The sequence below is a fragment of the Epinephelus lanceolatus genome, chromosome 15, assembly GCF_041903045.1.
Source record: "Epinephelus lanceolatus isolate andai-2023 chromosome 15, ASM4190304v1, whole genome shotgun sequence".
In the NCBI taxonomy this organism is placed as follows: domain Eukaryota; kingdom Metazoa; phylum Chordata; class Actinopteri; order Perciformes; family Serranidae; genus Epinephelus; species Epinephelus lanceolatus.
The window spans coordinates 1,556,651-1,575,129 of NC_135748.1; the positions used below are offsets into that span (position 1 = coordinate 1,556,651).

At 41.3% G+C, this 18,479-nt stretch overlaps 1 protein-coding gene across 1 annotated transcript in view; it reads right to left on the bottom strand.

Moving 5' to 3' along the window:
- Positions 1-637: 637 nt before the first annotated feature.
- Positions 638-18,479, bottom strand: part of alkbh1 (alkB homolog 1, histone H2A dioxygenase) — a 43,127-nt gene continuing 25,285 nt past the window's right edge. The window contains exons 3-6 of the mRNA XM_033643557.2: positions 5,327-5,489; positions 3,436-3,526; positions 1,758-1,951; positions 638-1,546 (exon numbers count right to left, since the gene is read on the bottom strand). Of these exons, the coding sequence (XP_033499448.1) occupies positions 1,093-1,546; positions 1,758-1,951; positions 3,436-3,526; positions 5,327-5,489 (902 nt within the window). The 3' untranslated portion in view covers positions 638-1,092. The remainder of the gene's footprint in view (positions 1,547-1,757; positions 1,952-3,435; positions 3,527-5,326; positions 5,490-18,479) is intronic.

Sequence of the window (18,479 nt, forward strand, 5' to 3'; positions counted from 1 at the left end):
GGCTCTGTGATCTCACTCCTGTGTGACGAGATGGCGAGTACCAGTCGGTGTCCCATCATCCCAGGGACAACAGAAAATGTGTGACTAACAGAGATCTTCCCCACGACGCCATCAGGATGAAATGACGCAGTAAACTGGCTATCGTCACATCAGGGAATGCACCCTATTGTTTCCCTGATGATGCTACATTTCGAACAACAAATCTGTTTTGAAATTGGAAGAAGGAGAGCTAGTTATTCTTACCACTAAGCAGCCGGTGGACACAACTAACGGCTGACAGAGATTGCATTGAGTTACACTATGATGCGTTCAAGCTCTCTTCAGTAAAAATGAGTATTGGCCGATGGTAAATGATCTCATCATATGTTAAATGTAATCTTGTAAAATGTAGTTTTTGGCAGTAAACTTGAATAAATACAGCTGTTTGAAGGATAAATTTGTTGGTGTTTTCACGGCAATATCAAACAGATATTGGAGAGGGGAGTATGATATATTGTGCATAGGAAAAATAGTTTTGAAGCAGTTTTTTTTTAAAAAAAAAGATGTTTTTCATGTAAAAGATTATTTTAAAGGTATCTGATTACATTTGTGCTCGTTCAAAGGTACTGTAATGAAGGGCTTAATGACTTTAAAATAGTTCAGTTATTTTTTTTAATTTTAGATTCCTTTGTTTCCCTGGCGTACAAGGGGGGATAAATAACAACAAAAACAAAATAAACAACAATATAAAAACATCAGCATCAGTATCAGCCAAATTCTTAATCTAAACATCAGTATTGGCCCAGAATTTCAAAATCGGTGCATCCCTAGATTGACTGAGTCATCGCTCTACATTTGACTGACTATTTTCAGTACCATTGTCCAAAAGTTGGAGGACAATGTATAAAGTCCCATAGAGGGTGCATTGACCTTCCTGTTCCAATTAAACAGTTCGTATGGACAAATGGTAACTCCAATTCCAGCCAAAATATTAACAGCACATGTGAAGTGGCTTCTGCTTTTTAGCAAAACAATTTATACAATATCTCTGCATAGGAAGACTCTGGGATCAGATGCAAATGACTCAAGGAAAGTATAACAGCAGGAGGTCTGTCATGTCTCTGTAGTATCAACAGAGTCACAGCTGCTACTACTCTTTCTCTTCCTGCTCTCTCCATCTGCTGCTCTGTCGTGGTACCCCACTGTGTGGACTGCATCAGTTCTTGAGTGAGAAGAGGATGTTCCTGGGAAGCTCTGTCCAGGCCCAAGCACCTGTCTGACAGTCACATTCACTCTGCAGCTCTGGATGTACCTGGAGCACACCGCCCAGTCCTCCACAGACACAGGCTCCACCACAGTGCTGTCCTGTAGGGATGAAGCCAGGCTGCAGCCTTCTGTCTCTAAAGCTCTATGTCCCTTGGGTGCAGGAACAATGCGTGGGACAGCATGGTAAAGGAGACGGCTCTGTCCTGACATCACCATCACATCCCCACTGTGCATGTACATAGCAGTGACGGGGTCCTTTCTGCGGGTGCCTCCCAGGAGGAAGATGGCTGACTGTCCAAAACTATCAGAAAATAACACAAGATATACAGTAAGGATGTTGGAATACTTTTATGTAGTTAACAGTGCAATGAGGACTTTTTTCCCCACATTGCAATGTCCTTGCTGATACAATAAAACAAAAAAATAAACAAAATGACAGCACTGGCATTCTAAAACCCTTGTGTAGAGGAATTCCTTCCTCAGCAGTGTGGAAGACTGTTCTCCCCTCTCACCTGAATGACAGCAGTGGTCGGCTGTGATCTAATTCTGATTCATCCACGTGGATTCCCAGAGATGAATCAGATCGGTAGTAGTTAAGGATTCCAGCTTCTGCGTTGAATCCCAGGAACCCACAGGCAGCTGTTATTTGGCAGGACAGCGAGTGGAGATCAGATGGGAAAGGACTGTGATTGTTGGCAGAGTAAGTCTGTGAATGAAAATGACAACAACAAAGGAAACTAGAATTACCACTTTGCCTTTGTATGCCTCTGCCCATCAGTCAGTTTCTCTTACAGTTTACATCCACATCTATGAATACATGGATGCTTCACACACATCTTCCCCCGACAGCACATATGATCTATACAATCACAACAGTTTTGAGGTGGGCATCCAAAATTAATGTGTTCCTGAGATATGACACTGAGTAATATTTTGCAGTATTTTTGCAGAACATTATGATGTCACAGTGAAGTTGACCTTTGACCTTTAGACATTTGTGTGAAATTTTGTCATAACTGACATATGAATTTTTGAGTTATGGCCAAAAACATGTTTTTTGAGGTCACAGTGACCTTGACCTTTGACCTTCAACCACCAAATTTTAAATCACTTTATTCGGGAGTCCAAGTGGATGTTTGTGCCAAATTTGAAGAAATTCCTCTACATTGTTTTTGAAAAATCGCATTCACAAGAATGAAACGGATGCAAGGTCACAGTGAATTTTGACCCCAAAACATAATGCCTCCGGCCACGGCTATCACTGGTGCAGAGGCAAAACAATTGTAGCGTTGCACAAGTAAAGCAATGTTGATATGTTGCTGTGACTGTGAAACATTAAATAACACAATTTTATTATTTCGACTGATTCTTACAAACTTGTCCAAAGACAACAAGAAGTCTTTGCAAAAACAATGAGACTTTTAGCCAAATCTTTCAAAATAAAAGCATCATCCAAAAACAGTGTAAATGGACAAAAAACAGGATGACAGCTGTGGTGGGCCTGATGACAGATAACAATGAAAAGACCTACCTGAATTGAGTAGAGGACCTGACCCTCTAGTGTCAGGATTACAACGTACTCCTGAACGTCAGCAAAACTAAGGAGATACTAGTGGACTTTGGGAAGAAGCAGAGAGGAAACTATATTCCGCTTAATATCAACAAGTTCTTGGTGGAGAGGGAAGATAGCTTCAAGTACCTTGGAGTCCACATCAGCGAGGGCCTGATCTTGGCGCTGCATACACTTATATTCATTAGTACACTTTTTTTTTTCTTTTTTTTTTTAAATGAACAGGATTACATTTCACTGGAACTGTATCTTTTTGATTTTGTGTGACAAAAAAAATTATTGATTGATTGATTAATTGATTGATGTGTCGGGGTCTTGATTTCTGGCCCCATTTTAACATCCATAGAGCAGTGACTGTGCTTGCAATAGCCTTTAACTTTCCCAGTTGGTTTTGCCACTGAGTATGGGTGTATCACTTGAAAGTGTGATGTCAGTGCATGGCCTCAGGGTCAGCGGGTAAAAAAAACAAACAAACTAAATAAAATTGAGATGTGAAATATATGAATAGAAGGTAATGCAAATAGAGTGATAAATTGTATATTTATGACCAGAATACTGGTGTTCATTTCTGCATTTACAACTCGACATCCACCTACCTAACAAGCATAATGTGTGCTTACCTTGGTATCCCAGTTGTAATGATATCCCAGAGTGACCCAGCGCAGCCTGTCAAGTGGAGTCTTAGGTTCTCTCTTTCCAGAGGAAGCATAACTGTGGATGGGATCAAACAGGATACTTACAGAGGCAGGCTTATAGGAACCAGGACCATCAGTACACTGTCACTACACATGTAGACACATGCTTAAAGGACTTCACGATTTTAGTATTGCACTCCTATCACATGATCAGACTCATGATAGACAGTTAAAAAAATTATTTAAAAAATGATTTATCATCTTTTATCTGATGCATTCTTGTCCCTTGTTAAAATCTGGCGTCTACAGTACCCAAGGTACAACTCAACTGCCAACAGTTCAATCAAGAGATTCAAGTGTGTTATGGTTGTAGTGGCCAGTGTAGCTCCACATCCCAAATTGTTTTTCTTTTCCTTAATTGTAAGTCCTTAGACCCAACAGTCTCTGACTCAAGTGACATCACTAGAAAAAAAGTGGAAAAGTGTGCTGTGGTCTGATGAGTCCACATTTCAAATGGTTTTAGGAAATCATGGACATCATGTCCTCTGGGTAACTACTGTTAATATCTGGATGCTTTTATTTAAAAAAAAAAAATCCTGCCTTGTCCAAGGTCCCCAGTAAACCCCTGTTACTATCTGGGGGCTTTTATTTTTGAAAATCCAACCAACATCAGAGCCACTACGGTAAGCTCCTGTTACCTGGTTGGTCCATTTCCCAGAGAAGCTAAATGCAATAAGACATTACTAGAAAAGCTGGAAGGTGAAATGAACCATCTAAAAGGGCTGAGAGAAGAAATGCTAACTTCTTGTCATATTTACCAAAACAAAAGTTACCTACTGCTTCACTACTTAGCTTTACTAATAGCTATACAGCTATTACAAAAAAAAGCACACTATTTAAAAAAGCAGTCAGAGACAGACACAGAGTGGGAGATACAGACAGACCGGCAGAGACAGAGACAGGGAAAAAGAGAAAGAAGCACCAATCAGAAACAGGTAGAAAGAATCAGAATCCGCTGTGTGTCTGTATCCAGGGGATAAAACATACAGTCTAAAACTGGCAGAATTGGAAGCTGAACTGCATTATCTAAAAAAGCTACCAGCTGATATACACTGCTGGAAAAACTGGAAGCTTAACTGTCAAAGATTGAAATTAGGGATGTCCCGATCACATTTTTTTTTTGCATCCAATCCAATACCGAGTCCTTTATTTTGAAACCAAGTCCGATATGAGTCCGATCCGATACTTTGTAAAGCATTAAGAAAGAAAAAAAAAATGCATCCAAGTTGTCCCATAAGGTTTGCTTTTTATAAAGCTTATCGGTGGTTCAGCAGCACAAAATGTGAACAAATCCTGAATTGTAAACAAATTGTTCCTCGACTCCTGTCTGTTTATTGCTCATTAGCTGCACTCAGTTAGGCAAACCCAGGATGCTCGGTTACAATACATTGGCAAGCAGAAGCAACAATGAACAACATAGATGAAAAACCTGACCATTTTTGTTGTTTTCATTCCTACCGATCTTTATTAACAATTCCGATTTTGTAAAAATAACGTGATTGGTGCCGATACCGGATCCGAGGATCAGATTGAAATTAACTGAAAAGGCTGACGCAAGAAATGCTTTGCATCTTAAAGACAAAAAAAAAAACAGAGAAAGCTGAATACAACTATAAATGTCTTAAAAGAGACTCCCTCCTCCCTCCCTCCAAGACCACACACTTCTGACACTGAAATGAGGCTCCGAAATCTGCATTGTGATTCGGTCCAGTAAGTACTGATTGTATAGGAACGGGTTTCAGTAACCAAACCTACTAAATACAGTAATACCAACAGTTAACTGGCTCGGAGAAAGATCGAGTAAAAACTGTCTCACCTGAGGCTACGAACACTCTTGCCCCAGATGTCCTGGGTTTCAGAGGGAGACATGTGCATGTCCAGGTTGCAGACATTGGGCTTCTGAGGGTAGGATTTTAGACATTGTCTGACCCAGAATGGTTGGGAACCCAGCAGGAATGGATTGGAGATCAAGATGAACCCTGAACAACACACAATCGGATAGTACTGGGTTACGTTATAGAAACAGGAAGTGAAATATCTTAAACCCATTGTTATCTCTGCCAGGCATAAGTCTGGAGGGGATCATGCATTTGGTTATGTGTGTGTGTGTGTGTGTGTGTGTGTGTGTGTATCTGTCAGTCTGCCTGGCTGCCTGCAGCTAATCTTATATTAAATATTTTAAAACATATTTTCACAAAATCTTTCACTGATCTCTGACTTCTCACACCTCTTAACCAGCTGGTGGGCACTGCAAGTTGTCACCAAAACCACATGGCAAAAAGGCATTTCACGCAACTGGCTGGGCTAAAAACAAGACTTATATTGTCTGTTGCAGGCCAAATTTTGGCCATTGTTTATTCAAGAATACCTATTAAAGGCACATGAATGTGCCTCTGGTCTCCCTGGGGTCCTACACATTGAAATACAGGACAGACTTAAAATAAAAGTACAAACAACTTAAGTTGTAAATACATGCTGGACAGATACCCACGCACTGGGCAGGCGGGTCATTAAGCGACCAAACAATGCTCTGTGTCAGTTATTAATAGGCTACAGAAACATTGTGCAATCACTCACCTTCCACATCTCTCTCCCTGTCTTTCCGTCCCTCACACAGCAAGCAGCTTTATCATCAGTGCTGCTGCGCTCAGGCTTTCCATTATCTGGCTGTTACAGTCCAATATTTAAATCTCTTCGGTCATAATGTCCAGTAGAAATATTTCCCTCTGAGAATATGTAGGCCTAACACCGTGTCCTAACAGCAAGCCTCTCTCTGTCCACTCTGAATCTACTAAATAGGTACACTGGTTTGTTTTCATGATGCTACAGATGTGCATATCAGCTGTGTGCTTATGTAAACAAACCACGTAAGATATCAGCTGTGCTCTCAAGATAATACTTGAGATGAAAACACTGAAAAGATGAGTGAGTACTTACTGTCTTCTTACATTTGTACTTAATTAATAGAAAACATGTTTTATATTGAGATGATTACTGGAAATGACATACAAGCATATAGCCAATATAGCAAGTAAGTTGTTAACAGCGATGATCATTAGCAGAAATTACCAGCTCCAGTTTACCGCTCATTTTTGGGTCACTGATTAACATATATGTTTGTGGATGGGGCAGGGCTGATTGGCTCTCATAATGGGCCAAGTTTGGCGAAGGTTTTAAAAACCCTGAATACTAAATAAAATAACGGGTAGGAAATCAAATACATCTCTCTCATTCATACAATCTGGATGGGCAACCGTTTTAATGACTTTTTTAAAAAGTAAAGTTGATAAATTTAGAAATGTTATGCAATGTGGTGATGACACATTATCATGTACACTGATATGGAATGTCTCCCAGTAAGTAAATTTCACAACTTTGTCAATCATGCTTCACATCTTTGAAGGATTCAGCATACGGAGGCCTACAGCAGCATCCGATAAGAATAGGTTTTGTATGTGGTAATATATTTTTAGGGACATCCGCTGAAGGCAGAGGTCCCTATTGTTTCTGGGACATTTATTATAAGGGACCTCGGCCAAAGGCAGGCAGAGGTACAAAAAAGCCTCTTGGAGGCCTCCTCTAAACCCAACAGGAAGTCGTCCATTTTGAATTTACTGTGCAATTTTGATGCATTTTTGGCCATTTCCAGGGGTCCTAAATGAACGAACTAGTCCTAGAGATTTCATCCGATCGACTTCAAACCATGGTCTGTCCCACCCCAAGACGTTGAGGATGAAAAGTTATCAAAAGCTTGAGTTTGCGTCAATGCGTGTGACTGTGGGATGGCGTCAAACTTAGGGGTCTCGCCACTAAACAGGAAGTAGTTCATAACTCCAGCATACATGGTCCAATCTTGCCCAAACTTCACAGGATTGATGACAGTCCCGCCCTGAACACATCTACATGTCAATAATTACAGATAAACATAGCGCCCCCTACTGGCAATAGGAAATGTCATGTTTTAGACTTTAATGTACATCTCCTACAGACTTGACCAGATCCACTTCAAACTTGGTGAAAAAAGTCATAAGACGTTGATGACGTTTTATTGTGGAAACTGTGAGTTTTCATCGAAGGGCGTGGCCACAGCCTGGCAGCGAACTTTGATGTTTCGCCGTGATGATAAACGTTGCTGTAACTTGACTCCACGTGGGAATATCTTGCCAAAACTTCACACATATAATGACAGTCCAGCCCTGAACACATCTACAGAGGAATTTTGAATCACCGCCATAGCGCCACCTACTGGCAACAGAAAATTACTTTATACATTCTTTGATGTCCCGCTTCTAGCAGATTAATCAGACCCACCTCAACCTTGCTGGTCTAAGTCCTTAGACCTTGATGATGCTTAAAAATGAAGCTTTTCAGTTTTCATCAAACGCTGTCACCGTGGCGCCGCCTTGTTCGCCATTAAACACAATGTTGTTTTGAAGGGACAAGGGATGCTTGAAAACTCACCAAACCTGGCATTCACATCACAGGTTGCACGTCCTGTTGTCTGATGTGATTTTTGTGCTTTGATGTACCAAGATGGCTCAACAGCGCCCCCTAGAATATTTCAATTAAACAGCCCCCAAAGCTGGTTTGACCTGCATGTATGAAACTTGGGTGGGCACCTATAACACTCTATCACGTACAAAAAAGCCTCTTGGAGCCATGCTCCAAACCCAACAGGAAGTCCACCATTTTGAATTTACTTGTGCCACTTTTGTGCATTTTTGCCCATTTCCAGGGCTTGTAAATTAACGAACTTGTCCTACAAATTTAATCAGAATGGCTCCAAACTTGGTGTATGTAAGCCTGACTACATTGTGACCAAAAGTTATCACAGGATTTGCACAAATGTTGACATCGTGACATCACTTATCCATACCTACAGCTACAGAAAGCATTCAAACATCAAAACGTTCAGCTCTGTAAGGATTTTCTGATGTTTGTGGAAACATGTTTGATATTTCTAAATAATTCACAGTGACGACATAAGCTGGGGGCTGAAACAGAGCAGTCCTCGCCAAAGGCGAGGACCCTATTGTTTTTGCTCCGTTTATTATTATTCTTTATTCTTTCTCCCGCCGCCTCTTTGAACTGGAATTTGACCCCCTAAACATGCTCAAAAACTCACCAAAATTGGCACGCACATCAGAACCGGTGAAAAATTTTAGAAAATCATGACATTAACCCCGAAAGTGCCAAAATGGGCTCTCTAGCGCCACCTAAGCACACAAAAATGGCCGCCACGGCCTGTAGGAACGTTGTAGAAACATGAAACCAAAAGTGGCGTGTTCGTCTCATGAAGACCTAAAAATCACGCGCTGACACCCCTGACCTAAATCCAACCGGAAGTGAGCTATTTGCCCTTTCAAAGTAAGATTTGAAAGGTGTCCCATAGGAAATGAATGGCAGCAGGGGGGAGAAAGAGACCAATCTTAGGACTTTTTCTAGCATTTACAGCGTCTCCATACTTTGTGTTACAGACTACATTCCAACTCTCAAATGTTGCCACAAGTCTCATCTATTCACTCATGTTTTCATCTTTTTCATATCTTTTACCGTTTTTCATCTGTGCCTCTCAAAGTACCATGAGCAAAAGTGGAGAAATTCTCACTTTACAATGGGTGTGTATTGCACGGAATGCTGTGAGCTAGAGTGGAGAGGGCTCTAAAAATCGTCTAAAACTTTTGTCTTTAACTCGCTGCCATGGCCACAATTTTCACTGTACATACACAATTTATACCACAAAACGTAGGAAAATTTGTCCAGCTCACAGATATGTTGACATGGAATCTCTCACACGTACACATTTTTGCTGAGTGGCTCCAAAGCGAAGGGAGTGCCGATTTTTTTCTCATTCACTCCCATGTAAACTCTGAGGAGAAATTTCTGGAAACAGCTTAGGTGCAACACATTTTAAACTCGCTCCCCTGACCACATTTTTGACTCGAGAAATATAAAACGCGACACGTGCGTTCACGAGACGTGGCTGTCTCTCAAAATCACTTTATTTTCTTGCTTGGACCAACGGTTTGGGTATGTGAAGCATTTGTTCGAGGAGTTAAAACCCATTATAAACAGCCTTTGGTGATCTGCTCTCCTGAGGTGTCTGTGTCTGCCTCAGGTGCGGGCAAATCATTAATCGCCATGACAACGGCTGCACACACAGACACAGCCACAGGGCTCTCTGGTCTGTGTGTCTCACAATCTTTAAAGGACAGATTACAGCAGCAGAATCTTCATTTCAAACAGCAAATACACATTATTAATCCCTAAAGTGCCAAAATGGGCTCTCTAGCGCCACATAGGTGCACTAAACTGGCCACTGCAGCCCGTCGGAATGTCGTATCAAGATCAAACCAAAACTGGTGTGTTTGACTTACAAATCACGCGTTGACACCCATGACCTAATTCCAACAGGAAGTGAGCTATTTGACCTTTCAAAGTAAGATTTCACCTCAAACGTGCTCTTAAAAAAAACACATCTCCTCCTACACCGTTTATTTTATCGGCTTTAAAGACGCACATATGACAGCTCAACTGCTGCTAAACAGATCTTCTGTATAACTTTATCTCTCTCATCAACACATTTTTTTCATGATTGGACCAACGGTTTGGGAATGGGAAGAACTTCTTCGAGGAGTTAAATCTCCACTAAAACAGGTCTCTCTGTGTTCTGTCTCTCTCTCTCTCTCTGCTCTTCTGCCAGGTGCACCTACTTCATCACCATGGCAACCGCTGTCACACACAAACTCACAGAAACATGATGTGTGTGTGTGTCTAAATCTTACATGCAGATATGACAGGGGCAGAATCTCCATTTTGACCCTTTAGGTGCCAGAGTTTATTGAGCAAAAAAAAATTCCATTTTCATTTCAACATTTCAAAAGGCTGGGGCTTCAAAGTGGTGAGAGATAAAGGCATACTGTAAATGAGAAAACTATTAATCATGACCCGAAGTTTGTCATGGGAGTAAATTAACTTATCTAATTTGCATACTGTGATGTCATTAGGCGGCAAACATATTGGATTTCATACATCTCAGTAAAACAACATTTTCAACATATTTACACAGTAAATTTATTTTGTTTTGTGTTGTTTTTATTGTCTCTTCCTCAAAATAAAGGACGAGGAATCTGATGGGAATAAATTCACTCATCTAATTTGCATATTGTGACATCACTTATCCATACCTACAGCTACAGAAAGCATTCAAACATCAAAACGTTCAGCTCTGTAAGGATTTTCTGATGTTTGTGGCAACATGTTTGATATTTCTAAATAATTCACAGTGACGACATAAGCTGGGGGCTGAAACGGGCGCGAGTGCGAGGTCCCGCCAAACGCTGCTTGCAGCTTTAATTGTTATTATTATTATTATTATTTACCTGACTTTGAGTCCCAATTTCGCCCCTTTCCCAAATATCAAAATACTTTTAACTTTCCACATTCGTCCGGCCACATCCGAAATTTGATATTTTTGGGCGGCTGCACATGGTCGAGGCGAAATGCCGAAATAGCGCCCCCTACAAATTTTCAAAAACCCCTCCCCATTGGGGTTAGTTTGTCGTAGGCAAACGAAATTTGGTATACACATGTATCATACCCAGACGCACAAAAAAGTCTCTTAAAGTCATGGCAAAATCCCAACAGGAAGTCAGCCATTTTGTTTTGAATTTTTTCGTTACGGTGATTTCCACAACTTAAATTTGAACGAACTCCTCCTAGGGATTTCGTCCGATCGACTTCAAAGTTGGTACAAATCATCCTGAGAACATGCTGATCAAAAGTTATTAAAAGCTTTTCCTCTATGTCAAGGGGCGTGGCCGCTAGGGCGTGACAAATTTTGGTGACTTTTTGTTTTCTTGCCATCAAATTTTGAACGGCTCTCCCACCCACATACTTGATCTCAGCAGCTTCAAACTTGTTGGACATGATGATGGCTCTACCCCGAATGCCCCGATATGTTAATATCCAATCTTACTCATAGCGCCCCCCGGTGGTAACAGGAAGTGGCCAGTTTTTACTTTAACATGTACTAATGCCACAAACTTGACTGCATCAACTTCATTTCACTTCTAATGCATGCAGAACAAGTTGGTGAAGCTACCTTATGAACGCTGTGAAGCTACGTCTCATGGTGTCCTTATTGCGGTGTGGCGACTATCGATCCCTCGCCACTGAACACGTTTGGCATTTTGATGGCTTCTGCTCTTACATCTGATAGGGGCGCCGCCCATGGGGGGGACAAAATACCTCTATAGCGCCCCCTTGAAATTTTCAAAAACCCCTCCCCAGAGGATTTTTTTTGGAGTTGGAACATGAAAATTGGTACACATGTGTATGTTGTCCAGACACACATAAAAGTCTCTGGCACCAATGGTCTACTCCAAACAGGAAGTCAGCCATTTTGATTTTGACTTGTCATTTTGGCATGATTTCCACATGTTGTATTTTAACAAACTCATCCAATTGACTTCAAAGTTTTTACAGATCATCCAGAGACCATGCTGATCAAAAGTTGTGCTCTGCATGTCTGTAGGTCAAAGGGCGTGGCTGCTATGGCGCTGCCATTTTTGATCCATCGCCATACATATTCAAGCAGCTCTCTCTCCCACATAATTCATCCAAACTGCCTCAAAATTTCTGTACATGATAAGAGCCCCGCCCTCAACGCCTCAATATGCTCGTAAGCAATCTCGCTCATGGCGCCCCCTTGTGGAAACAGGAAATGCCCTATTATACATTGACATTGTCCGATTTGCTCGAAACTTCACGTGTGATGAGGGTCCGCCCCTGGACACACCTGCACACATTTAGTTACACTCCCAGTGTCCCTGGTGGATGAACAAAACATTGTGTTTTTTCGCTCCTGCCAGGTTTTTTCTCCCTTCTCGTGTGGCGCCACAGCCCCCGTATCCCATCTTACTCATAGCAGCCCCCGGTGGTAACAGGAAGTGACCAGTTTATACTTTAACATGTACTGATGCCACAAACTTGACTGCATCAACTTCATTCTTCTTCTAATGTATGCAGAACAAGTTCTTGAAGCTACCTTATGAATGCTGTGAAGCTACGTCTAATGGTGTCCGTATGGCGGCGTGGTGACTATCGATCCCTCGCCACTAAATACGTTTGGCTTTTTGATGGCTTCACGGACCTCATCTCCTCATGAAAATTGATACACAGGTCAAGAATGGCGAGCTCTTACATCTGATAGGGGCATCGCCCATGGGGGGGACGAAATGCATCTATAGCGCCCCCTTGAAATTTTCAAAAACCCCTTCCCATTGGGGTTTTTTGGAGAAGGAAGATGGAAATTTGTACATATGTGTATGTTGTCCAGACGCACAAAAAAGTCTCTGCCGCCAATGGTCTACTCCAAACAGGAAGTCGCCCATTTTGATTCAAACTTTTCATTTTGGTGGCGATTTTGAGATTTCCACAACTTTATATTTTAATGAACTCCTCCTACAGATTTTGTCCAATCAACTTCAGATTTGGTACAGATCACCCTGAGACCATGCTGATCAAAAGGTATTAAAAGCTTTTCTCTATGTCAAGGGCCGTGGCCGCTATGGCACTGCCATATCTGATGCATCGCCATGCATATTTGAGCAACTCTCTCTCACTTAATCCTAACTGCTTCAAAATTTCTGTAAATGACAAGAGCCCCGCCCTGCACGCCTCCTGTTCTCATACTCACTTAGTGGAAACAGGAAATGCCGTAGTTTTTATATTGATAAACATCAACCCTATACTCAACTACATTTTGTGGCCACATATTTCTTAATTTTATGAATCTGCACACTGACACAGTGTGCTGTCATGTGACAGGCTGGCCATGGCGACTTTCGATCCTTCGTCATGGAATATCAAGTCCTTATAACTCCATCATGCATTGTTCTTATTGGCCACAATTGTGTGATCATGGTCTGCCCCTGAACACATCTGCGTGGCAATATTGGTCTTACTCATATAACTGCTTCAGTTATGCGTGCTGCTGGCCCCCCGCAGTGGAATGGGAGAGCGAGGGCCCGATCACAGCTGCTTGGAGCTTTAATTATTATTTATTATTATTCTTACCAGGGTTCAACGCTAAGGTCTTTTTTCACTTGCCCGGTTGGGCAAGTTGGTCAGAGATCTACTTGCCTGAAGTCAGTTTTTACTTGCCCTATAAAAACTGTTTAATTTAAACGGCTATCAATTAACAAAGACTGCAGTTATTTTTATGTTATGTAATCTTCATTCACACTGTATTTATTAATTAAAACAACACATGTCATGTATTGTAGCTTACTTCCTACTCAAATATGACAGTGTCAGGGCTTAAAGTGAAAAATTTGTCAATCATTCTCCGTCTATAATTTTGCGCACATGCCCACCTCTATTTATTTTTCACCCCTCTCTCCAGTTCTGCTGTATTAACACCGGGTTTAATATATTTTGCTTCCATCTCTCTGCCCTGCTCTACTGTACTTCAATGCTATTTAGCTCTCTCTCTACTCTACCGGTAGACTACCACATCCACCTGTTGCACAAAACACACACAGCAGTGTTTCCCCTAGGATGGAGTTGTAGCAGTGGAGGTGAAGCACACGCATGAAAAATAATTTTCACATGTGTGAAACTTTTTTGTATGCTTGCAAAGCACAGCCTGCTGGGATGTTTCTATGTATCTACTGGCACCAAAAGGGCTCTTTAGGAATAAGTACATACAGTACATGTGTGCACAGTAATGAGCAGGTGAAATGTCTGTCTAGCTTACATATGAGGTGTCTCAAGATTTAGGAACATACAGTTGTATTGAATATAATAAAAGTAAAAAGTCACTTGACATGCTGCTGTTTTGTGCTATGACCTATTTAAGTGCTGGAAGTTGTTATTTATGTGAAAACGCCTGAACCCAACACAAGCTCAGCATGAGTGCCGTGCTACGCTGCTCGCAGAGCAGCGTGTTTGTCTGTGCGTAACAGCAGTCTGTTGATGGTTATTTAGGCTACACACTGTCCATAACAATAACTATGTCAACTGACAAACTACACCGGGCTCGTGGTCAGGTTTGGTCAGGAAAATGCGGCCCGAGCCACTCTAGCGTGCTCACCTGTGTGTGTGGCAGAACTCTGCGTGCGCGATACAGAGAGCAGAGGAGAATTGTTAACGCATGACCATGTAGAGACAGAAATGACACAATGACATAACACCATAAATAGTATATTGTTATGTTATTATATGAAGCGTCCGTCGCGCAAAATAATATCAATGGGGGCTGTGGGCAGGACATTGTTACGTGTGCCTGTGACTTCAGGCAGAGAGACCGCTGCATCAGAGCAGAAGAGCACATTTTAAAATACATTTATTTTATCAATTAGTTATTAACTTTTACTATTTTTAGGAACTTGCCCAATTGGGCAAGTGAGTTGTTAGTTTACATGCCCGACCTTAAGTTTTACTTGCCCCAGGCAATCGGGCAATCCTTACTGTTGAGCCCTGCTTACGAACATTTAATCCCCAATTTGGCCCCTTTCCCAAATTCAAAAGCTCACTGAAGTTGGCACACGCGTTTGGTCTAGCAAAAAAATTGATATTTTGGCAGTGTTGTATGTGGACGGGGCCAAATGGCAACATAGCGCCCCCTTGAAAATTTCCTGCCTCGAGCCCTGCCTGTAGTTTCACCTACACGCATGAAAAGATCATCCTGAGACCATGCTGATCAAAAGGTATTAAAAGCTTTTCTCTATATCAAGGGGCATGGCCGTTATGGCGCCGCCATATTTGATGCATCGCCATGCGTATTCGAGCAACTCTCTCTCCCACATACTTCATCCTAACTGCTTCAAAATTTCTGTACATGACAAGAGCCCTGCCCTGCACAGCTTCTCCATACTTTGTGCTACAGACTCCATTCCAACTCTCAAATGTTGCCACAGGTCTCATCTATTCACTCATGTTTTCATCTTTTTCATATCTTTTACTGTTTTTAATCTGTGCCTCTGAAAGTACCATGAGCAAATGTGGAGAAATTGTCAGTTTATAATTGTCAGTTTATAATGCTGTGAGCTAGAGTGGAGAGAGCTCTAAAATTTGTCTAAAACTTTTGTCTTTAACTGGCTGCCAATTTTCACTGTACATACACAATTTATACCAAAAAACGTAGGAAAATTTGTCCTGGTCACAGAAATGCTGACATGGAATCTCTCACACGTACAAATTTTTGCTGAGTGGCTCCAATGCGAAGGGAGCGCTGATTTTTTTCTCATTGACTCTCATGTAAACTGAGAGGAGAAATTTCAGGAAAACAGCTGGAGGTGCAACACATTTGTAACTTGCACATGTGATCACATTTTGATTTAACAAATGTAAAAAATGACACGCGTTCGGAACAAGTGTATCTCTCTGCTGATATCTTCAGATTGACGATTGGACCCACGGTTTGGGAACAGGAAGGACTAGTTTGAGAAGTTTTAAACCCATATTAAACAGCCTTTGCTGATCTGCTCTCTCATGAGCTCTCTGTGTGCCCCTCAGGTGCAGGCAAGTCATTAATTGTCATGACAACTGCTGCAGGCACAGACACACACACAGCCCTGTGTGTGTGCGTGTCTCACAATCTTTAAAGGACAGATTGCAGCAGCAGAATCTTCATTTGAAACAGCATCTACACATTATATATCAGTGTTTTCCATCTCCCACATACTACTACAGCCTTTATTACTTATAATACTGTTGCCACTTTTGTGATTATGACTGTTAAATACATTTTTTAAGATATTGTAATATAAAGTCCCTCTATTGTCAAAAATGACCTTGCGTACCCTTGACATTGCTTGTTTTCTTGACATTTCAACTCTTACGAATAATTTGCAATGTCTGCATGAGCTGGAGGCCGAAATGAGCATGAGTGCGAGGTCCCGCCCAACGCTGCTCGCAGCTTTAATTATTCTTTCTCCCGCTGCCTCTTTGAACCCCAATTTCACCCCCTAAACATGCTCAAAAACTCACCAAAATTGGCACGGATGTCAGGACTGAAGAAAATTTCAGAAAATGAAAAAATTAACCCCAAAAGTGCCAAAATGGGCTCTCTAGCACCACCTAGACACACTAAAATGGCCACTGCGGCCTATAGGAATGTCGTAGAAAGATCAAACCAAAAATGGCTTGTTTGTCTCATCAAGACCTACAAATCACGCACTGACACCCCTGACCTAAATCAAACAGGAAGTGAGCTAGTGCCTCTGAAACATGAGCAAATGTGGAGAAATTGTCAGCTGTGAGCTAGAGTGGAGAGGGGTCTAAAATCGTCTATAACTTTTGTCTTTAACGGTCTACGTGAGCTGGAGGCCAAAACGGCATGAGTCCGAGGTCCCGCCCAACGCTTCTTACAGCTTTAATTAATATTTAATATTTATACAGCACCTTTTAAAAACAGCATTTACAAAGTGCTTTGACAAACAAAGCAAAACCAGAATGATCAACAACAATTTAAAAAAAAAAGAAGACAAAAAGAGCAGCAGCATTCAAAGGCTCAAATAGCAAAGGCAGACAGAGTAGCAACAGCAGGGAAACAACAACTAGGGATGCTGCGATCCAACTTTTTCACTTTTGATCCAATACCGATACCACAGCCCTAGTACTGATACGATACCGATACCGATCTGATACCAGCACATATTTCTATCTCTCTGTTCTGACCAATAGGTTCACTTTTTTTAGTACTTATTTTGTAATGTGGAATAATAGAAAAGGCTTGATCAAGAGCTATTAATCAAAATGAGAATAACATACTTCCAGAGATGAATTGTCCACAACAGTAGGCTATTATGACAAAACTTGAGCCATTTATTATATATTTAAATTTTTAACATAAAATAGCAATAAATAAAATAAATAAAATAACATTTCTGTAGTGACTGAGACAAATTAGAAAAAGCCAATATAAAAAAATCAAACAAATTTAAAAGAAGGCTTTGTTTGAGATCTGTTACATAAATAAAAAAGTCATAACTTCCAAAGTCAGTTATCTCTACTGCTAGTGGCAGCCTGGTGCTGCTGCTGTGTGTGAAACATAGAACTGCAGGGACCAGAGTTCACCAAACACAGACCCACTCTCTTCTTCGTGTGTTACAATGAAGTGCTGGATGGAAAAGCTGGAGTGGATTTATGGAATGGAGTGCTAGTATCGCAGTGCTAGTATCGCACTTTTCCCCTGCAGTGCAATCCGCTCCGATCCACGTGTTTTGGCTGGATCGCAGCATATTTTCGATCCGGATCGCAGCATCCCTAACAACAACAGTACTACCAATGAAACCATAAAAACAATAATAATAATAAATAATAAAAGAAGAGAGAGGAGAGACGACATCCCATGAAAGCAAGTCTATAAAAATGTGTTTTAAGAAGTGACTTAAAAGACGATACTGATTCTGCTAGCCTGATCTCCTCAGGCGGGTCGTTCCAAAGCTGAGGGGCCCTGATGGCAAAAGCTCCGTCGCCTTTAGTTTTAAGCCTAAACTTTGGAATGACCAGAAGGCCCCCACCTAAGGATCTAAGGCTGTGCACTGGTTCATAGGGGGTCAACATATCAGTAATGTAGCTTGGGGCCAGACCCAGACGTGCTTTAAAAGTGATCAGTAAAATCTTAAAATCAATTCTAAAATGAACAGGGAGCCAATGGAGGGAAGCCAGGATTGGGGTGATGTGATATTGTCTGTTTAAACCAGTGAGAAGCCTAGCTGCTGCGTTCTGAACTAGCTGGAGGCGGGAGAGTGATTTATGTTTGATGCCAGAAAGGAGGGAGTTACTGTAGTCCAGTCTTGAGAAAATGAATGCATAAATGACTTTTTCCAGATCAGAATGAGTGAACATTGGTTTGATTTTTGAGATGGTTCTTAACGATGATGGAAACAGGACTGTACAACTTTTTTGATATGGGGCTGAAAGCTTAAGTCTAATTAAAAATTACTCCAAGGTTTCTG